At 37.5% G+C, this 23,252-nt stretch overlaps 1 protein-coding gene across 2 annotated transcripts in view; it reads left to right on the forward strand.

The window, feature by feature from the left end:
* CAPRIN1 (cell cycle associated protein 1) overlaps positions 1-16,486 on the forward strand; it is a gene marked incomplete at its 5' end in the record, with an annotated part of 34,261 nt that extends 17,775 nt beyond the window's left edge. The window contains 12 exons of one of the 2 annotated variants that reach the window (XM_082000924.1): positions 498-550; positions 637-723; positions 5,902-6,057; positions 6,916-7,024; positions 7,509-7,570; positions 9,668-9,778; positions 10,318-10,467; positions 10,667-10,817; positions 11,842-12,036; positions 13,258-13,358; positions 14,259-14,322; positions 16,290-16,486. In XM_082000924.1, coding sequence (XP_081857050.1) covers positions 498-550; positions 637-723; positions 5,902-6,057; positions 6,916-7,024; positions 7,509-7,570; positions 9,668-9,778; positions 10,318-10,467; positions 10,667-10,817; positions 11,842-12,036; positions 13,258-13,358; positions 14,259-14,322; positions 16,290-16,354 — 1,304 coding nt within the window. In that variant the 3' untranslated portion in view covers positions 16,355-16,486. The remainder of the gene's footprint in view (positions 1-497; positions 551-636; positions 724-5,901; positions 6,058-6,915; positions 7,025-7,508; positions 7,571-9,667; positions 9,779-10,317; positions 10,468-10,666; positions 10,818-11,841; positions 12,037-13,257; positions 13,359-14,258; positions 14,323-16,289) is intronic. The other variant, XM_082000925.1, reaches the window with a different exon arrangement.
* Between the last annotated feature and the right edge of the window lie 6,766 nt (positions 16,487-23,252).

Raw genomic sequence — 23,252 nt, forward strand, 5'->3', positions numbered from 1 at the left:
TTTGTTATTGCTTAATTTTCTGTCAATGTCCTGACATTTTTGTTTTCTTCGTTCTGAGACATAAGTTTCTTTATCTGCCTTGTAACATTCGGTTTGTTTCTGAACCCAGCAGATACTTAACTGTACAAATGACCAATATTGAGTCTCTAATTTCAGATGTAATCAAAATCCCATCCCCTTGAAGATGTGTGACAAGGCAACTCCTTCCTTAACATATAGCAAGCTGCTAATAACTAGGTATTAATGTCACTCAGGAGTAAATGTGTGTCCGTTCATTCTTAAACCTAGCTGTAGTTCCTGTGTATTAATAGTCCACAGTCACAATAGTTTTTGATAAATGGCTACTGCAAAAATGCATTAGACTTCTTCAAAATTCCACTTTTATTGGGGGAGATTTTTCATTTAACTTTGTATCTTCTAGGTCTGTAATATGGGTGGTTTTGGGTTTTTTGGTTGTTTTGGTTTTTTTTCACATAAATGGTGTATTTTTCTTGCAGAACCTGATCCAGCAGAAGAATTTACTGAACCAACTGAAGTTGAATCAACTGAGGTATTATTCACTGGAAAGATTGTCATTTTGTATAGCTTTAATGCCACTTACTTTTACTTTCATACCCTTTCTTATTTTTATTTTAGTATGTAAACAGACAATTCATGGCAGAGACTCAGTTCAGCAGTAGTGAGAAGGAACAGGTAGATGAGTGGACAGTTGAAACGGTTGAGGTAAGATCTTGTGTACTGCAGGTAAAATTGCAATCCCTGTTTCTGCTGACTCGCAATTCATGACAGGTTTTAGTATTGCACCCCTTCTCCCCCAATATACATAACAATACATATACTTAAGTAGGTTTGGACTCACTACTCATTCTTCAATTACATATTTAGCTCAGGATTACCTAAAATAAAAACTATGCAGTTGGCTAAGTTTGCAGAGAGCTTGGGTTTGTTTTTTGCAATAGTGGCTTGCTTGGGAAAATGGGACTTAATAGCTTTAGGCTTAAAAAGACTTAAAAGATTTTTTTGGAAGACTTTTTTTAAGAGACCTTTGCTGCAAACGTGGAACTTAAGTTTATTTACACAGCTGCTGACAGCGTGGCATAGTTGTGCATATCATTGAGCAGTTTCATGGAGAGGGAGCTGAAAATTGGTATCTTAGCTAGTATCTACTCCAGATTGCATATGTACATAACTGGATGTTAAAGTATGCCTGTAGGTACATCTTTGCTTTCAAGGGCTATAGTTCTTTGAGTATTTAACCTGTTACTGCTTTGCAGTTGAGTGATAGTTCACTTGTGATGTTTGTGGTACATTGCTATTGGGATCCATTCCCAGTTTAGTAATTTAGACTCTAGGCTTAACTACATGTGAAAGTCCATTTTACTAGAATTTGTGTTCTTCATGTACTGGAGAGGACAAGTCACATGGAGTCATTCAAATGTTTGGTATGTTGGAACTTGGGCTGCATCCATCTGTTAGGAACTGGTATAAGCAGCATCTTTCAGGTGCTGGAGACTTAATTTTTGGTTCACCTTAGCCTTCTGCAGCAGCAAATTACAGATGGTCAATTGTTTAGACTCTCTTCCTTGATGTCTTCAGGCTCTTTTAAGTGAGAAGTGGAGTAAGTGTTCATCATCTCTTCAAATAGTGGAAAAGAGAGCAGCCATTTTGATTGGATTATATAATCTACCTGATTTTACATTGTCTGGCTGAAATTCATATCTGATGGTGTTGAAGACCACTAAGAGATTTTATAATACTTGGGATGGGTGTGAGGCTTCTAGAACTAACTAGACAACTTTGCCATGTATGTGAAGATGTTGGTAGTATCTTGCCATAGTATTCCATTCCCTTACTTAAACTCTAAAATGTCACTGCTGTTGAATGTGATTTAAGAAATCTCTTTAAAAAACAAAACAAAACAAAAACAAAGGAACCCTCCAAAACCACACATTAAAGTCATGCTTGATTGGGGTATTCTTACAAGACACAGTATTTTAAAGTTAAAGCTTGATTGGCTTCAATCTATCTTGAATTATACCCAAATTACATTTGTCTACCAAGTGGCCAGAGTAGATTAGAGATTCAGTTCTCTGTAGTTCTTAATATAAGAAGTATGGATGGAGACATGTCCTTATGATTGAAGCCTGTTGTGCTTCCTTCTGCTCTTAAAGTGTAAGACTGTGCATTGCACAGTTGAAAACTCAGATGCTTCCTCATGGGAATAATAATAATACGGAGTAACTGCACTAGTATGATAAAAGAATTCAGGTTGTAGTTTTGTATCAGGCTGATTTCAGAAACTCCTAGTTTTCCACACATCTTTACTGGTGAGGTAAACTGCACTAGTATGATAAAAGAATTCAGGTTGTAGTTTTGTATCAGGCTGATTTCAGAAACTCCTAGTTTTCCACACATCTTTACTGGTGAGGTAAACTGCACTAGTATGATAAAAGAATTCAGGTTGTAGTTTTGTATCAGGCTGATTTCAGAAACTCCTAGTTTTCCACACATCTTTACTGGTGAGGTAAATCTGGATTATATCAGCTTTGTTTTTGTAGAACAATACAAATAATATATATTTCAGTTCTCCTTTCTGTCCCAATTTCTTGGACTATGTACAGATGAGCAATTTAAAAAATTTAAAGTTGAAGACTGCTTCTTCATAATAAAGAACCATATTTTCTCAAATTTAATGCAAAAAGGGGAAATTGAGAATGACTGTCTTTGAAATGACTCTTGCTGTTCTTGCTGGCACCAAAAATCCCATTTCTGGTGGGAATGCAACTGAATTGTCTTTAGGGAAGATGATGATACATGTTGTATAGAGCCTTTGTGCTCTTCAGCTCAAGGTTATTTGTGGCATTAGTATAGTAAGAGCTGTGAATGATAGCTGTTAGTTTTGGAAGCTGATAGTATTCTGAGAGAGAACATTTACACAGATTTCCATCGTTGCTTGTGAAGAGGAAGGCTATCACAAACTCGTCTCTTTTTAAGTAACCCTCAAATAGATGTGAGATTTCTGTGGTATGGTATGTTTATAGTTTGAGAAGTGGCGGTGTCTCATCATGACATTTCTGTACAGGCTTTCTTTTAAACTAAAAAACTTGCTTGCGAATTCTCAGTATATGCATTTGGATTATATGATGTTGTAGTTTTGGTGAAGGTGTCCTTTATTGATAATAGTGGGGGGTTTGTTTCTGTGGGTGTTCTGTGGTTGTTTTGATTGGGGGGGGGGTGATTTTTTTTTTTTTTTTTATACTGCTTACTTTGTAATGAGAATCTGAATCTGCTTGTATACAAAGTTCTCTGTGTCTTAGATTATGGCACTTTGGTTTTATGGATGTGTGTGGTTTTTTGTGGAACTGGAAACTGTTCTGTGACTGCCAGAACAAAAGTTCATTCTGGTTGGTTTGTGGTCTCATTAACTTCTGTTCTTACCTCTCCTCCTTCCCTCCTCCTTTGCCCCCTGGCCTTTTATACCCTGTCATTCTCCTCTAATTGTGGCTGGGCAGCTCTGCCTACTGAGAAGGTCAATGGGCAGGGTGTCAGGAGGCAGGGTGTCAGGAGGTGAGCATGCAGTTTGAGTCAAATACTATTCTGCAGAGAGGTTCAGCACTCCTAAAAGAAAGGTTTCGCCTTGCTGCTGTGCCCCCAAGATGAATGCAGATGTATGGTTGGGTAATCATTCTCTTTTTGAATAATGATCCTTATATTTGAGTAGTCTGTGTACCTTTTTTATGCAGTAGACTGTTAGAAAGCTGTTAACTTTAGAACTACAGCCTGTCCATAGGCAACTTAATACGCAAAACTGGACATTTTTTAATAGGTTCAACCTGCTATGATTATAATAGGTCAAAGTACCTGGTAGTGATAATAAGACTAAAGGAATAGGCCCTAAACAGTTTCTTTTGACATTAAAAAAAGAGGTTTGAAGAAGATAGTGTAAAATATTAAGTACCATATGAAGTTATGACTGTACTATTTGTGAAAAAGGAAAACGTTTGATAGATTTTTGTCCTGTTCTGTGTTCTTGATTATTCCATCGTTTTTTCCTGAAGATACTGAGTTGTTATGAATGACTTGGACTTCGTAAGTTGAGTGATAGTACTCAAATAATTGAGAACATTTTTGGTAATACTCATATAGGAAATAGGTAGCTGCTATTTTGTCATTTTAAAACTTTGTAATGTGCAAGAGAAGGGTCTGCATATGTGCTTTGAATAACATTTTCAGAAAAAAAAAACCCTCCACTCACAGGGCTTAATTCTTAATTTGGAAACAGTCCATGATTTGAAACTTGGGTGGTGCTTGTTTTCCAGTGTGGACAACCTTAGGGTATACTCCATGGGAATTGTCAAGTTGCTTCTCTTTCGATGTCTAATAGTGGAGATTTGGATCTGAAGGGAATCTAGAAGAGGAATGTAGGTTGTGGATGGTTTTTAGTTTTATTTAGAGATACTTTTTGTTTTTTAATTTTCTATTACAAATGACTAGGGATTTGGCCAAAGAAAGAGTCATTTGGAGTTTGTGAGGCAATTACATGTGCAGAATGTCACATACAAACAATATTTGTAAATCTTGAGTGAGGAGTAAGTGTCCTGGAAGATGCTGTAGGTTTCTTTGAAAAGTTTAAAAAAAAATTGCCAGCTTTGAGGGTGGATAGAGGGAGTTCAGGTTTAAAGTTCAGACCTGTGATTTTAGAACTAAAATAGGTCTAAAATAGGACTACTTTATCACTTCTCATGACTGCTGTACAAGAATCTCTCTTCTGCAGTTCTTATAAGAAACCAGATACATTACATAAATATTCTGAACTTTCAGATGCACATATGCTAATATATATCCCGTGCAACTCTAAGTTTGAGGCTTATCTGTTTATCTTGAAGATTATTAATAAATGAAAAGCTCATGGGAATAGAGAAGCGACAGACAAGTTACTGACAATTATCTTTTTAAGGGACAGTTGTTGACATGAATGCAAATTGAAAATGGCATTTCTGTATTATGGGAGTTGCCTAAAGAGCAAAATTGGTTAGGAATGAGAAAGTGCTGCTTTGTGCAGTTCGACGGTCTTGTAACTGTCTGTTTTCAAGCTATTTGATGATGGTTCTTAGATGCTCATGTTCAGCTTTCCTGGTTGCTCTGCTGTCTTTGATAAGGTGGTATTTGAAAGCATGTTGCTGTTTGTCTTACCTTTGTTTATGTGCACCATGTTGGAATATGTTTGGTAAATCTGAGCCTTCTTGCCCACTATATATATGTGTGTGTGTGTGTATATATATATATATATAAAAGCTTCTGCTGTACCCCCATGGTGCTGTCTTGCAATCTTCTCATCACACAGTGCTCCCTCCTGTTCTCTGAGACCATAGATCAGCTAGCTAGGATAACACTTTAGAACCCAGGTCTAGGTATGCCCATGAAAATTTAAAATTCTGAAGTCTTAAGAAAGACCAAAAAATTCTGACTCTACTTATATTTACAAAAAAGGTACGAGAAAATAATTGTTGTCCATGTGTGCACATTTCTGAAACTTAGTTTTCCCTGACTTTCTTGAGCTTTCCAAATGTTGTTAAATTTCCATCTCAAATCCTGCTCTAAAAAAGTCCCCATAATACTGAATGCATTTTTTTGTTAGTGCCGTTCTTAGTGGGGAATAGAGTAGATGGAAAGCAAATAAAGCACAGTGTTTAAACTTTCTCGTCCTGTGCAGTGCTCAGATCAGTAGCTGGCCACCAGTATTGGCATGACTGTAAGAGGATGTATTTTTCTTCAAGAGTACTATAGTAATTATGACCGTAATGGATTAGGCAGTATCCATAAATTGCAAGAACTACTGAGTCACTTCTGTGCAGTGTCATCTTAAGCTGAAATTTCAGTCGGTTGCTTGTTTCTTGTTAGGTTGTAAATTCGCTGCAGCAACAGACACAAGCTACATCTCCTCCAGTTCCTGAACCTCACACGCTCACTACTGTGGCTCAAGCAGATCCTCTTGTTAGAAGACAGCGAGTACAGGACCTTATGGCGCAGATGCAGGGCCCATATAACTTCATGCAGGTATGATGAACCCACCATGATACTGTGAAGCTGGAATCAAAGAAAGAAAATAGCACTTTCTGGCTGTTAGTCATGATTTAAAGAGTCTGCGGTAGTTCATTTGAAAAATACAATGGTCTTGCAAACCATATAGTGCTGTGTGGCAAGATCTCATCCAAAGCCCTCAAACCTGTGTTGCTGTCAGAGTACAATTAGAATGTTATTTAGCTTTTCAGTCCTTGTTTCTACTAAAGGCAGAAAGTTGTGCATCACTGGGTGCCATAGTGTATTCTGCTGCTTAAGTGAGAACAGCTGTGAAATAATAGCACTTCTGTAAGCTAGTTCTAAATTTTGTGCTATGGAAAACTTACACAACACATGAAGAAAATGCTTTTTGGGTTGCATCTTGAAGGCTCTCCTTTAACCTCTAAAGTCAGAACAACTGAAAATGCATTGGGAGATTATGGAATACATCAGAAAAATCCTCTCCTCCTCCACAAAGAAAAGAGTAGACACCTTGGCAACAAATGAGGCATACACTTGTTACATTCCTTTTCTTGTTTCTTCCTACAAAGTACTAATTTAGGATAAAGAATAGATTGCTGCCTATTCTGTCTGCCTATTAAAGTCTCCCTGCAGTTATCTTTCTCTAAGATAAGTTCTAATTTGTATACGTGGACTGAATTTTTACTGTGATAAATATGTTTTGGAATTTTTAGTATCTTAATTGATTTGAGATCAGTTTTTGCTGGTAAAACCAGCAATTGTGTAATGGTGGACTAAGCTTCCTTTATTGTGACCTGGTCATTTCTGTATTCTGAATGTTACTATTTTTAAAATACAGTAAATTTGATTTGATTCTTTTTATTTTTTTCCCAGGACTCTATGCTGGAGTTTGAGAACCAAACACTTGATCCTGCCATTGTATCTGCACAGCCCATGAACCCAGCACAGAATTTGGACATACCACAAATGGTTTGCCCTCCAGGTTTGTAATGGTAAATCCTAAACATAAATATTGGGGAAGCCTGCAAGTCATCTATTAGAAATGTTGCAGTTACTGCTACATAGTAAAGGGGTCATCAGAAGTAATAATACAGTACTGTTAAAGTGTGTTTTTCTCAGAAACTGGTGGTACTTTTGAAGCATACTATTTGTAGACTTCGGATTCTCACTTGGTTCTAGATTTTTCTTGGAAGCGAAAAAAAGAAAAAAATTTTAAACTTTTTTTAAATGAACAAAATACAGTTTTGCTTAGCTTTTCGGAAATTGCTGGATTATTTTGGACAACTGGAAAAAACATGTTTTGCATGGAAATGGTAATTGGTATTTTGAATATAGCTTTGCCATGCCAAAGGCATAATCATCTTCACGATGATGAGCTCTCAAATAACTGAATTAGATAAGATGGTAATGCTATTCTGTAAAAGGTTTGATTATACTATGTAATAAGTGAAATTATTTTACTTCAGTTCATGCTGAGTCAAGACTTGCCCAGCCTAATCAAGTTCCTGTGCAACCAGAAGCTACACAGGTAACGTTTAGTAAAAATTGTATTTTGGAATTTAAATTGATTTTGGTCTTGATTGATATTATAATAGGATTTAATTCCTAACTATATGAGAAACTCAAAGAAAAAGCTGAAGTTCTGATTTTGGGAAATTGGTTATCTCCACTATCTCTTCAGCATTGTTGCTTTTAAGCATTGCTATATACAGTTTTTATGCTATGCAGACATTGCATATTTTCTGTGATGGAGTCTTATCAGGCATTACCCTGTTGGAAAACTGCTGGGTTCAAGGCTGGAGTATGAACTTATTGAGGAAACTGCATTTAGAATTAAAGGCCTCTTAACCTGAAGGGCACAAGCACGGAAGCAGTTGCAGTTTGCGTGGCTCATTCTAATGGCCCAGTGAGGACTTCTTGGCAGTTACCAGTTCTTTCAGTCTGTGGAGATCACCTCAGTCTTCAAATTCGGTGTGTGGGTGTTATTTTCATTTCACAAACTGAATTCCACGTGCCTGTGTGTTAGACTGCCGTCACTTAAAATCTGTATCCCATGTGACAGTGGTGAATTTTAAGAGTTTTTTTTCATGATTGAGAGGAACATGTTGGAATGCTGTTCTGTGTAGGCCTACTCTAATACAGCAGTTTAACTTGAGGTTTGTGCGTTCTGTTCAAGATGGGCTAATAATGTGACATGTAAGTCTTTTTGATTTAGATAAAGTCGTGCTTTATTTGCTTGTTTGTGACAGAAATGCCAAAACCAAAATAATGTGGTTAAAGGGCAGTCTGTATCTGTTCGAGTGTGTGTCAGACCACAAATAGATTTAATGGATTAACTATATGGTTTGTGGTGGTGTTTTCGACTTGTTCTGTTAAGGGTGAGTCCCACTTGCTTACTCAGATAATATTTTAATACTGGAGTTGTAGAGCAGTCAGAGTTAATTTGAATGCAATTTTCAGCTGAGCTTTCCTGAAACTCCTGTTTATATAGAATCTCTTAAGCTTGCTTCTGCAATATATAAAGGATGTATTCGCCTTTTCATTAAGATGTCAGTTTCTTACCGAATTGTCTAGTGATTAAAGAACTTCTGATTTAGTGTTAAGCGTGTGTGGCATCTCTGAAGGACTCTGCTGGTGTCTCAAGTAATGAATCTGATCCCTGTAGATGTTTGAAAACCAAAAGAAAAGCCTGGATAGATTGTGTATCTCAGAGTGATGGTCGTATAAATTGCTTGATCTTGTCCAGATTAGGTCTGCAAGTTTTAAGTCACTCATATGTATAGAAAAAGGAATGTGTTGTGTGGGGTTTTTTTTTGTCTTGACTTTCCTCTGTATGTATCTGCTGAAGTGCTAGTACTCTCAGCAGTTTTGTTGGTTTGTAGGTGTAGAATAATTTTTTTTTATCAAGGTGTTCTCTCTGCACTACCTTTTATGTTACTGTTTAATGATGTCTGTGGCTTACTCCAATGGATTTTTTTCTTATTTTCCTTACCTCAAGCAGTGCTGCCAATGATTCCCGTGGGGATCTTGGAAGCAGTAGCTAAACATACGTCTTCACCTTGTTGAACATTCAGAAGGAATGTGAACACACTTGGCAGTCATTATCAGTTGCCTCTTAAAGTGCCCAGTAACCTTAAATGCAAAGTCCTCTGCTTTGTTGGCCAGAGTTGTCACTGGACTCTGTGTAGGGGACCAGAGGCCATAAAATGAGCAAATTCAGTCTATTGGAAACCAGCACTTCTCTATTTCTGTATGAACTTAGAGTTCTCTCGTTTAAACTTCTGTATGTTCCTCTCTCTGTCTCTTTCCCCAGCTTTATTGTGATGGTAGTTGGGGTTGCATATGAAAGAAGAAGGATATTCTTCAGTAAAAGCATATACATGCCCAGCTGGTTCAGAAATATCCACAGATTACAATATGCTGGGGGGGTAGGGGGTGTGGCATATTGAGAGTATATCTCAAGGTGAGGTGGTTAAACCTCTACTTGTTAAAAAGTTGTAAAGATTTGTTGGAAAACATACTTTTACTAGAGAATACCATTCATTCCAGAGTTCTTTGATACTTTTTATAAAACTGTGTGTGAACATCAGATGACTTTTGGGGGCTTTGGGGTTTATCTTGTCAGGTTCCCTTGGTTTCTTCTACAAGTGAGGGATATACAGCCTCCCAACCCATGTATCAGCCTTCTCACACAACAGAGCAACGGCCACAGAAAGAATCAATTGATCAGATTCAGGTAAGTCGGATTTCATGGAGGTGGGAAGGACTCTGCTTGCAAGTGTGATCAAATGTTAGTCTATGTTTCTTTGTAAATAAAGTTTTGTAATTTTTGGTTACCTATTGATAGGGCCACTTCAGTTCTGTTTAATTTCAAAATTCTGAGCCAGTAAGTCCTCTGTAGTAAGAGTTTTAACTTCATAGATTGTCTGTTTGTTAGAAGATGCCAACATCAGCATGTGAGCATCAGTGTTGTTGGCTTAGGAAATGTGATCTATTTTTTTACACTGGCAAGCAGTCAGTGCACAAACTTGTTCATTTCCCCCTGTAGTTTTTTCTCGTGTTTCAAGTTAATGAGAGAGAAGACTGCTAGGTTCTTCCTCTCCCATTGTGCTGTCATGAGTGAGGCTGTTCAGCTGAAGTAGAAAATACTCATTGTTGAGGTGAACCTGAGGCATTGTCATATTTTTTTTTTAAAGTGAAGTTTTGCAGTTAAATTTTTGGTATTATTCAAAAATGTTGTTTTTGTTAATGCTAAAATGTTGTTTTAATTATTAGGCTTCAATGTCACTGAATGCAGACCAGACCCCATCATCATCATCACTTCCCGCTGCATCCCAGCCACAGGTGTTCCAGGCTGGATCTAGCAAGCCTTTGCATAGCAGTGGAATCAATGTTAATGCAGCTCCATTCCAATCCATGCAAACAGTAAGTAGTAAATTAATACCGAATTCCTTTATTTTGGTCATCATTCCTTGCGTTCTACAAACACTGGAATCAGTCATGTAATTACATAAAATAGTCATTGGTTTTTCACATTTCTCAGACTTGCACGCTTCTTTACATGATGCAATGAAGAATTGTAAAAAATGAATTGCACCAGAGAGCTATTTTTCTAACATTATAGGTATTCAACATGAATGCACCTGTTCCTCCTGTTAATGAGCCAGAAACCCTTAAGCAGCAAAATCAGTACCAGACCAGTTACAACCAGAGTTTCTCCAATCAGCCCCACCAAGTAGAACAATCAGATCTTCAGCAAGAACAACTCCAGACAGGTAAACTTATATTAGCAAAAACTAAAATGGCAGTAGCTTGTGTAGAGCGGATGATCAGGCTGTGAAGTTCTACTAGATGATGTAGCAAAGCATGTTGCACATTCTCAAATGTTCCTTGTCGTGTGAAGCTTTCACCTGAACAGTACCTGTTTTTTGTTATTCTGTCTTGGTTTGAATATCCAGCAGGGAGTGAACCTCAGTGTATATTTCTCCAACTGTTAAAAGAATTTTGCTGCTTGAGTTCAGTTTTATATAGGTTTAAAAAAAAAAAACATGAACAGGATTAAGGATTATTCTAAAGATGAAAGCAGTATAGTGGAGTACTTGCTCTGCTGATGTTAAGGTTGGATAAATTTGCTTTAAAAAAAGGTGATAGTATTTGAGGTGATGTTTTACAAAGGAAGTGGTAAGCTAGAACTGAGAGCAAATATGGACTGCATCTCACAGATGTAAGGTTCAGAAAAAAATAGAACCTTTTGCTAAAATCAGTTAGACATGGCACATGCCTAACAGCCTGTACAGTCAAAACGGCAGCTCTGTTAAAATGTTCCCATCAATCTCACCTTTGTCAGCACAGCTACACCTAACAGAAAGAATTTAGTTAGTGAAAGCAAAGATTTCTTAGTGGCTCTCTGCCAGTTCAGAGAGGAGGAAGTTACAGAAGTGGGTTAACTTACTCGTACTGTTTTTTCCAGAGTGTGTGTTGCTGATTTTTGAAGGGTTTGAAATAGTATAGGAAAATTGTACCTGCATTAGCAATACTTGTTGCTGAACTTACACTAGAGACTTCTTGACACTGACTTAAACTCTACTGTTTCTGGGTTGTTTTAATATTGTGGGATATCTGACTAGTAAGATTGATACTTAATTCTGCAGATTATTTTTCTTTGAATGGGTGAGCATTTATTGACATGTTTAATGGTATTTCAAAGCTTTGAACATCGAGTTCAAAGAGAATATATATGGAACGTAAAGAAACACAGACTTTCATGCTTCATTTTTTTTCTCCCCGCTTCCAATATAGTGGTTGGTACTTACCATGGTTCCCCAGACCAGACTCATCAAGTGGCGGGTAACCACCAGCAACCTCCCCAGCAGAATACTGGATTTCCACGTAACAGTCAGCCTTATTATAACAGTCGAGGAGTGTCTCGTGGTGGATCACGTGGGGCTCGTGGCTTAATGAACGGTTACAGGGGACCGGCAAATGGATTTAGAGGTAAGCAGCTTTATTAAACTCTCTCATTTGACTTTTACTTACCTCTTTCTGGAAACATCATGTCAAGATACCAAGTGTTAACTGACCTACTGTTGTTTTTATGCTGTAGTAGTATCTCTGTAAGATATTTAAACTTGTAGTAAAAATTCCCTTTGCTTTAGCTAACTTAAGCAACTTAAATTTTAGGTGTTTGGTTAGGCTTCCCAGTAAGATATAAACAGACTTTTTGTTCTGCGCTGAAGGCTTAGTGTTAGTTTGATTAGGCATCTACTGCAGGTATAAGCAAACACAGAAATATCTGACGATTTCACAACAATCAAGTGAGGAATTCCGGTGCCAATTGGTATTTCAGAATTTTTTTTTTTTTAGTTCCAGTTATGGTAGAAGCAGCACATTTTAAAGAGTTCCATGTTTCATCATATTGCAAATAGGCTGGATAATGTACAAATACAAGAACAAAAAAAGACCAAAAGTCGTTACTCTGAGGGAATTAACAGGAGCAGAGGAATGATACTGTAGTTCTGGGTAAATAAGAGAACTCTTATGATTCCTGGAGATTATTATATGTGGCTGTCAATGTTGTGAAGATCTGTGTGTTAAAATGAGAGGGACAGTTCCCTTGTCAGGTGTTCTGGGATTAGACTAATGGGTACAGTACTGTGTGTTCTTGCCATGTTCTCTTCCTCTCATGAGGTTGGAGAGTAGAAGGGAAACCTATATAACAAAAATACAACTGACTGTAGTAGGGAATGCACTTGTCACTGCTTGTCTGCTTAGGACTGAGCTGGATTCCAGGTGTAAGACCCTTGGGACTGGAGCCATCCTTGGACATGGTTCCCAGCGCTCAGGAGAGTCTTGGCTCAGGAGCAGCTTCTTGCTTGAGTTGGCTGTTGTGGCCTTGCAGGTCACAGCTAATTACATTTAGATCCCAGTAGTGTGTTTAGCTCTGGATTGCATGTTATGTAAATCAAACTTCAAATTACTAGAGGAATGCATTGAATTGCTGTCTCCTCCCAGTTGTTACTAGGTTTTCATTCTTGTGTCTTGTAATAGTGTAGTACTGATGTTGCAAACATTTGCTTGACTTGCAGGTAAACAGTATTTACTAAAGGGGGGTTTTCCTCAGGTTTAGATAAAATGCTGTTAGTCCTTTTCTTTGTATGGTAGCATACAGTAATAGGCTATCATTTCCAAGTGAAAGACTTGTACCGTGTTCCTTAGGAGGATACGATGGCTACCGTCCTTCCTTTTCCAACACTCCAAACAGTGGTTACACGCAGCCACAGTTTAATGCTCCTCGGGATTATTCAAACTACCAGCGGGTAAGCTACCATTATGTTGTGATAGTCTAGAAGTAGAAGGAAAAAGTTCCTGTCAATGAAAGCACTCAAACAAATGTATTAGTGAAAACTTTTCCAAGGAGTTTTTTTATTGCTAATGAAGTCAAAAGTTTCAGGTACTAAACAGATAGTTAGAAATAGCAGAATAGTAAATGGCTGGTTATGATTGGGAAACGTGTTCTGTTTGGCTGATTGATCTCTAAAGGAATTAGTCTAGCAACTAGAGCAAGGTTGAGTGAATTATAAAGAACTCTTTCTTAAATAGAATTATTTTCACAGCTTTGTCAGAAAGAAACTTAAAAAACTAAATCCATTGAAATTAACTTTTCAAACTTGTTTGGGATTGCCTGTCTTCTGCAATGTCAATCTGCTACTCTAAAATTTGTGTAGAATTTCATTGTCCTGAAGGAAGTATGCTCAATTTGCTCAAAGCTTAGACTGGCTAGAAAATGCCGAACTCTGCATATCCCCTAACATCATAAGCAAATGAGATGATAGATTTTCATCCTGATGTTAGAATGTTGCTTCATTTGTTGATGGGTCCTTCAGCAAATTCATCTGACCTCTCTGTAGTTTGAAAAATTTGAAGGCTAAATACATCTATTTACATTTCTTAGTTATATTGAATAACACATCCTGTAACTGGAGAGAGAATTTGTCATTGTATGTTTTATTATACCTGCTAGGTACTAGCAGGAGTAAGAATTTATTTTTCTAAGATTAATTTAAACTTAATAAAATTTTTTATGTTGAAGTCACAGGTGTTTTGTCAGTGCACGTAGTTTTCAAAGTTCCTTATTTTTTTTGGCAATTCACAGCTTCCTGAAATATAACAAAATACCCAGGTTTTATGTCATAACTTTTTTCATTTCTTTGCTTCAGGATGGATATCAACAGAATTTCAAACGTGGCTCTGGACAAAGTGGACCTCGGGGAGCTCCTAGAGGTAATTCCTGAGTAGTGATTAATTGATCTGGGCTGAATGGAAGTTTTTTGATCCAACTTCGGGAGTTTCAGATTTAAAAAGCAACCTCACTCCTCATTCAGCAGCTCACAACTGAAGAATAAGCTTACTTTCCTCTGACCCCATAGCTGACCCTGCTTTTGAACAGAGGTTGGACTTTGAGGACCTCTTGAGGTGCTGACTTGAATTATACTGTGATCCTTTGAACTTGTGGTGGAAGTTTAGCTGGCTGTTGAATGAGGAATTCTTTAAAAGTTAAAAGAACAATTGCTTTTGACACTTCACATGTAGCAGAACTATTTAGTTGCCTTTTATTAATGAAAGCCTTAGGAAAGTAATTTTTTTTTGTGAGGTTTATCATGACTTAAGATCTGCTTACTAGGTGCATTAGTAGTTTAAAAGTAAGACTTGCTTCTAAAGCAGGCATTGGGCTTGAGCTGACTGTAGGCCTTCAAAATAGTGTGTTACTCTGTTGCATTAAAGGATGTCCTACTGCATCTGTTGAGGTCTCTTCATCTAAGGATATAAAACTTCCCTCCATGCCCATCTGTTCCTTGCTCCTATAGAATTGTTGCTTTTAGCTTATGGAGGTGTGTTGTCCTTTACCTTCATAAGAATCTTTGCCACGTGTTCATCTGAGAAAACAAAACAAAGCAAAAAACCCCACATACATAATGAGGCTGTGGGTGAACTTCTACATTTTATTTTTGACACTATTTACACAGTTCTTTTTTTAGTAGATTTTTGGTGATGAGACTGTCTCGATACAGACACTTCCATGAGAATTCTGAGTTACCACCAGAACGCCTTGTCAGTCAGACCAGCTCAAGGCTGTATGCTGTCTGTGAAACCACAGTTCTGTGTGGTAGTTTGGTTTTGAAGAGTTCTGTCCATGACTCTCTGGGTCCTGAAAGCCCTGTAGTGTGGAACTCTGGCCTGAAGTTCAACGTAGTATTAGGCTGTGGTGAAACTCGGAGCATATTTTAGGAAGCACAATGATAATGAAGGGCAATGAAGCTGGTGAGGGGTCTGGAGCACAAGTCTTATGAGGAGTGGCTGAGGGAACTGGGGTTGTTCAGTCTGGAGAAGAGGAGGCTGAGAGGAGACCTCATCGCTCTCTACAACTACCTGAAAGGGGGTTGTGGCGAGGTGGGTTGTTGGTCTCTTCTCCCAAGTAACCAGCAATAGAACTGAGAGGAAATGGCCTCAAGTTGCACCGGGGGAGATTTAGACTCAATATTAGGAAAAATTTCTTTACTGAGAGAGTGGTCAGGCATTGGAACAGGCTGCCCAGGAAGATGGTGGAGTCACCATCACTGGAAGTGTTCAAAAAACGTGTGGACGTGGCACTTCAGGACATGGTTTAGTGGGCTTGGTGGTGTTGGGTTGATGGTTAGACTTTATGATCTTAAAGGTCTTTTCCAACCTTATTAATTCTGTGAAGAAAAGTCTTGAGGTTCTTTGTCAGGGATATGCAGGCAAACATGAGAGGGATTCCCCAGGTGACCTACAGTTCTCATAATCTGATAGTGTGAGCTACAGGCTGTCTCTTAATGAAGGAAGAAAAGAATGGAAGTTAAAACATGATTAGTTATCTCACAGTACTTTATATTTAAAATACAGTAAACCAACTGTTCCTTATATTACTACAAAACCTTTAATTTTAGTCTTTGGTTCTTATCTTCATGACTTGATTTTTTTTTTTTTTTCCCCATTTTTACTTGAAGTGATTCCAACTTTGTAGTTCTGGGGGAAAAAAGCATTGGGGTGAAGCTGTAAAGACAGCTTACATGCTGCTGAGTTTTGATTTGAAGGAGCTTTTAGAGCCATATATAGTCTAGATACACACCTGGGAATTCTTACCCAATTTAGGCCAGAGCTTTTAGGAATTTTTGAAATAACCTGACTTCATGCCTAATTCGAGTGCTTTTTTTTCATACGTTTTCTAGGTCGTGGAGGGCCCCCAAGACCAAACAGAGGGATGCCTCAAATGAATGCTCAGCAAGTGAATTAAACAAATTCACAGGATTGCATTAAACGCCAAAAACACACTGGCCAGTGTACTATACATGTTACCAGAAGAGTTATTATCTATTTGTTCTCCCTTACAGGAAGTTTGTTGTAAAGGGACTCTTTTCATTACCCATAATGACAGGACTACAGTTGCCAGCTTTATATTACCTGGATATGGAAAGGAACGAAACAACGTTTACTCTGCATGTTCTGTCCTAAGCATCATCTTGAGCCTTGCACATGAGATTTAGATTCCTCACCCTCGCTAAGAGTAAAGCAAAAAAGGCAATTTTCAGGGTGATCCAATCTCCATGGTTAACTGGAGTGGCAGGAAAAAGCAAAGACTCACTTCTGACATTTAAAAGTGATGTAACAAATTTGGATAAAATCTGCAAATTCATAAAAGATTTACTGTGTGGCAGTTGACGAAACTTTATGTTCCCATAAAAGGATGGAAAAGGTGAAGTGTGGCTTGGTAGAGCAACTGCATTTCAGCTTTTTCTTATTAAATTGAAGCACTGAACAGTTAAAGATGTGTAGTAATGCATATTTCCCTAAATAGACAAATAGGCTTATAGCCAGTTTTTGAGAAAGAAGAAGCACCCTTAGCTGCAGCACTCCTCATCGCCAGGGCCCTGTTTTCTGTGGCTAAGGATTTAAGATTGCTTGCATAACTGCTAATATAATTGTGTAATTTTTTTTTTTTTAAAGAAGAAAAAAAAAAGCTTTGATTTGGCACTTCAACAAAATTTTGCAACAAATGTGAGATATAATTTGGACGGCCACTGTATATTTGATGTGAAGTATTTAGATATCTCTTCGAAAACACTTTTAAGTTTCTTTGATAGCAATGACTTTTGTAAGGATTGGTATTCTCTATCATTCCTTATGACTTGCACATTGTCTGTCACTAATACTTGACCTTGCTGTATTATCACCTAAATAACTGATGCCGGTACTGATGGAAATCTCTAATGGATAATCATAACACTTTTGGTCACATGTCCTTTTGTCTTTCCTGCAGCCTTGAAGGTTTTAAGAAATCTCAAATGCCCGCTGCTGCTGCCCTTTTAATTGCTATCTTTTGAAAAGCACCAGTATGTGTTTGAATTGATTTCCCCTTTTAAGGGAAATGACAGCCAGCAGTTACAGTTCTAATAAACAAGACAAATAAAACATGTTTATAAAAATTGTATCCTGGAACACTGGTTTTCAACGACTGAAACAAATGTAATGTAATGGGGTGACATTTCATAAGGTGGTTGTGTTTGTTTTTTCCCCTGGTAGTTTCTCTTTTTTCCTGCATAGATGCAAACCCTCCTCCTCCTGTTTCTCTGATTTTATTCTAATAGCTGTGACTTCTTCTGGGAAACTTTTCTTTTTATGGACTTTCCTTTTCCTCAAGGCAGCAATGTATAAAAGAAATGGCATAAGACTAGGAGCTGGAAAATACCAAGTCTTATTCAAGATTTACTGCATACTTGTGGTATAATCTTTGGAAAATCACTTGTGCCTACCTTTTGCGCACATGCACTCTCTCTGCAGTGGGGAGAATATATTGATAGCTGCCTCCATAGAGGTGTTGGTAGTTCTGTTGCATTCTATAGCACATGCAAGAAGAAAAGTGCTATATATGTTAAGTATTGTTCATCAAATAATTCCTACCTGTGGAAAGGTGAAATTAAGGAACAGCTACATGTTGTTTAACTGTTATGTACAAAATTGAAGGTTGTTTTCACTCAGATGGTTGTTTCTACTTTGTATCGCAACTGAAATTTCAGAACTTGTAGTCAGGTATTTTGACTTAATTGTGAAATTATCTGAAACTCCATACAAATAGGAGGTAGTATCACTTTTCCATGTTCTGTGTGAAGAGCACAAATGAGAAATGTTTTTACCGAGAGAAGTGATATGCGTGTGAAGACAATATTACACACCAGACATCTTGAAATGATGCTGATGGCTAGAAGCAGCAGTTTTAGTCAAGGCCTAGAAACATTCCGTACCAGTATAACAATATAAACCGCAGTCTGGTGAGAAGTTGCTGTTCTGTGTCTTTTTTAGGAAGCTATTACTGAGATAATAGTCCCAGCTGTTTTTTAACTGGAAAAAATAAAAAGACAAACCTTTTAATGTTGAACTGATGTAGGAAAACAGTGAATTCTTTTTTTAATTTTATTTTAAATTTTTTGTGCATCAACTTACTTTGTAAACGGTTGCTACAAGACAAGCTTTTCAGCTTTTTCCATTGCACACCAAATGCTTCTTAAATAGCTAATTGTAGTTTGACAGAAAGCTTGCAGCATACTGTATTAAAGACCGCTGAATGGATCAGAACATTCCACTTAAGGTTTGGGGTTTGTTTTTTTTTTTTTAACTTTATTAATAAAACATTGGGTAGTTGAGAGGGCTCTTAATTGAGATACAACTTTGTAAGCCTTTTCATGTATGAAAATGGTCTTTAGAGTAGCTGCTCTGCTGTATGCTGATAGAAGGAGATGTGTTATAATAATAACAACCGTCAAACAAGTACGTAAGATGCGTTTAATCTGGGAATTTGCACTGACTCCTTTAATCTCAATACATGTGTCTAATAAACAGTATACTGAAAAATTGGCTTGAGTCCCAGTATCCACACAGGTCCACTAACTGGTTGTCTGGCCTGTTCAGGGGAGCTTTTAAGCATCTTCACGCTGTAACTTAACTCTAGATCTGAGTTACATCCAGATCGCAAGCACTCCTAGATAATGTCTTTTGAAAAAGATCATCTTCTGAACAAAGGCCATTATAAGAAGTAATCCTAGTGAGGCAAAACAGTGGCAGTTCTGGGCCCGTTCTGTTGTAGAGCCCTTTCTGGATGCCAGAGGCAAAGCTGCGTTTACTCTAGTTAGGTGCTGCTTTAGGATGACTCGGGCCTGATGCCTGTGGTGGGAAAGCGCGAGTGAGCGTAACAAAGTGCTACTTCTGAGCCTGTATGTAGACCCATCAGTTGCACTTTTCAGTGGTTTTACTTGATTCTTCTGTGAATCGGTCTTTTGGGAGCATAACAGACTAGTTATGACTGCCTTCTTGCAGATACAGCTACAAGGAGGAGATACAGATTTTTATTTTTGCAGGGGCTTCATTGTCTAATATTCCTAGGCTGTGATAATGTATTGTGGTATGTGTTTGAGAACTAACTTCTAGCTTCAGTGTATTAGCTAGCTTCAGGATTCTTGAGTAACTAACTTGTAAGTCACTTGAGTTTCCAGGTATTTCTACCTGATGTTACTGTGTCTGGGAAGCTTGGATGCCTCCTAGGCATCCTACAACTTAAGTATTTAACTTGAAAAGCATGAACTTGTTGACTCATGCCTAAGGTCGATTTTGTCCTACATTTTACTTGTATGTTCTCCCTGTATAGGGGCCATCTTTTTAAGAACAGTTCACCAATACGACTTGTATTTTGCTGTGGAGGGAGGTCTAGACTTCACTTAACTCCTGTTTTCTTTCCAAGACACTGTTTTTTGTGTATAGCAATCTGCAAAGCGTAACATTCACACTAGTGGGAAGAGTAATGTTGATGACTGTTATTAGCCAGTTAATGTATTCTGCTGGGACTTTATAACTTTGAGAGAACTTGGTGACCTTAAAAATGTGTCTTCTCAAAATGTCCTGCCAACCTTACTTGTTAGACAGGCAGATTCTTTGGTAGGGTTACAGGTTACCTTCATGTGTGTCTCTGGAGAATGGATCGAGCTTCCTTCTTTCCCCCAAATGGAATTTGGGTAACTGCTTTAGAGAGGGAAGAGTTACTGGAAAGTCTTTTAATTCTGGACAAATATTGAAAAAGATGATAAATGATACTGAAAAAGTGGTTAAACTTCGTATGATTCAAAGCAAATAGGGCAAAACCTTTGTGGTCCAGAAGAATAAGATACAAAACAATTTGTGAGAAAAATCTTGATCTTCCTGTGGTTTTTTTTAAGCTTCCTGGGTTTTTTTAAGTTCTGGCACTGCCTAAGCTGAGTAGTTGACTTTTCTTAGATCTTCTTTGCAAGAACCATTCATGATAAATGCAAATCTGAGATGCAAGTGTTTGGGCTCAGTGGACAAAATTGTGCTGTATTCTTCAGTTTTCTCCCATCCTAAGTCTCCTCTGGATACAAAGGGACATGAGAACACTGCTCATGTACCAGCCCCGTTAATGAGGCTGATAGTCACATCTTGGAAAAATAAAGATCATCCATCCCTCTTGCTCATGCAAAACTGTTCTTTATTAAAGTGTATGCAAAGTATCGAAACACATCGTTGAAGATACAAATTTATAGCTGGAGTCGAGGTTTGTGACTATATGAAGTAGACTGTATATGTTATGTCTTTCAAATCTATGCACCTGTTTTTACAGTATTCATTCTGCATTGAGTGTGAATGGGACTAGAAAGGTTTTTAAGAGCTTGAGCTGGCACCAAGTTCTACGTATGGGATGGGTAGGTGTTTTTCACCACTGCTCGACTGAAAAATGGGTGCCTCATCTGAAGGGCAAGCAGGAAACCATCCTGTACAATGTAACTTTCCTTTTGAACTTGGAAAGAATATGATTTCATTATTTAAATCCAGGCTTAAATATAGTTAATGATTATTGTCTGGAACTTTACTGGAAACTTAAAGTTGCAAAATTATGTAGTTTCCTTCTAATTCTGGTTTTCTCTAAATGACAAAATTTGTTAAAATTTCTTTGGCTGTTCCATCACCACATCAGCATCTGAGTGTGTGACTGGTGTCATGCTAATCTTGGCTGTCTTACAGTCAGTGGCAGAATTTAACAGAAGGAGCTTTGACATGAACTTTGGGGGAAAATCCCTTATTTAACATCAGATTAGCATACCTGATAGTCATGAAGAAGGCTAATTGCTCAAACTATAATGTGTTTCTGTTTGGCCAGTTTGTTTTTCTAGAGGGAAGGAGATGAGGAAGGTCCTTCAGACTTCCCGGTTTGCAAATACTGCTTGCTTTTACCTTCAAATGGTTTTCATCCCAGTCAGTACAACTTTAAAGAGGAAAGGTTCCATACTTTTGAGAACGACTGACGACTGTACCTCGCTGCTTAGGGTTTGATGTTGCATTCAAATGGTTTAACGTTAAAGGGAAAGAAAAGATCTACACTGCAGTAGACTGTTAAATTTAATGTCTCTTCCTCTATGTGAAAGTAAGCTCCTGACCCTCATATAAAAACCTAAAAGCAGCATCTGTCTCAATTCCTACAGGGTTTCAGAAACTGGGTGGTGTTGAATTTTTGGTGTGGTATGGCAGAGTCTCTGATGAAAAACTAATTTTCTAAATGGTTTATCTAAGGCATGAGGTGCTATTCTATTAACGACTTTTTTAGGCGTTTTGAATATAATGCAGTTAAAATTATTTGTGGCTCTGTAGATGTAGCCTTTAAGGAGGCAAGGAAATCTGTTTTCCAAAATCCACATCCTAAAGCCAGTTTGAGCAGCGCTTAAAACAAACTATATTAGGAAAACATCAGCCTAACTTGAGATTTTGTTCTGAATTAAATTTATTGTCGTTAGCTCTTGCTGCAGTTATTAACCCATTAATTTTAAAAGCTAGGTTCTGTTCCCCCCCTCCTCCCCCCCCACTTTTTAATGTTCATAAAATAATTGGGTGGGTGTAACTAGCTCAGTTCCAAGTACGGTGGCCAATTTCTCCTTTCTATTGAATGTGCTCAAATACCCAATAGTGGATCAAGAGTACACCTGAAATTTTGGTATCAAGATAAATTTTAGTAATTATCCATTAGACTATTATTAAATGAAAACGTATTTCCTTTCTTGAAGCTATTCAATTTTAGAATAAATTTTAGTAATGCATCTACCATATAAATTAAGTCTTCAAAATTATGTTTTAGTTAACTGTCAGGTTTAAATTTTCTGATGGCCTTAAACATACCTGTATATATGTCTTTGCAGTTCTTCAACTCAACGTTTAAAACAAATTGGTCCATGGCTTATGTAAACACTTGAAAAATAAATCTATTTAAATGTTTTCTGTCCTTCCCTTTGAAGCAAGTATTTCATACCTATACCTTAAGGAATTGTCTTGCTACACTTCTGTTGCATTGGTGGTTTTGTCTCAGTAATGGGGTATACCTGGGTTCATCTCCTCAAAAAATACTGTTCTACAGCCTTTGTGATTATTAAGTCAATATTTTACCATATTTTTTTGCTATATTTTAAAACTTAAATATTTTATCCCCAAATGCATCCAGTGGTATTAAACACATTTTTCCTACGATGTTACCTGGTTTAAATATTTCATTGTTCAAATGTTCAAGTTCAAAATTTTTTTTTTCAGTATTAAAAGCTAAGAATAAATATATCTATGCAAATAGCTTGGCTCAACTTTGGTATCAAAAGGTTAATGTTACCGATTTTAGATTATTGGGAATAGTTTTGCTGTCAGGTTGAGAATAGATTTAGTGTTTCTGAAAATTCTTACTGGAATTTAAACCAAGTCAGGTTGATAAATTGTTTTCCTGCTGCAGCTCCACAGCTGTGCAATTTGGGATTTTGTATAGAAAACTTTCCAATAGCTGTGGTTTTATTAAACAGCAGCGCTTAGAACTTAGAAGCCACCTAGTTTTATTGAGAAGCGAGATTCCTAACACTTCGTGGGCTTTCATGATTTAGTATTGGGTAATAATGTATCCTAAAGATTTACTATTTTTCTGTATGTGTGCTCTGTTTGCTTTTGCAGTCTTGTTTCCATGGGAATACTGTGTAGCCAAATGCTCATTTTTTTCCCTCTCAGCAGTACCAAAGGACACCTGGTGACACAGAGTGTATCGCTGATGTAGAACTGCAGTAGGTGGAAAGGGAGTATCTTCATAAAATGCTGTTTACTCCAACAGGGAC

The sequence above is a fragment of the Phaethon aethereus genome (assembly GCF_964289735.1).
Source record: "Phaethon aethereus genome assembly, chromosome: 5".
In the NCBI taxonomy this organism is placed as follows: domain Eukaryota; kingdom Metazoa; phylum Chordata; class Aves; order Phaethontiformes; family Phaethontidae; genus Phaethon; species Phaethon aethereus.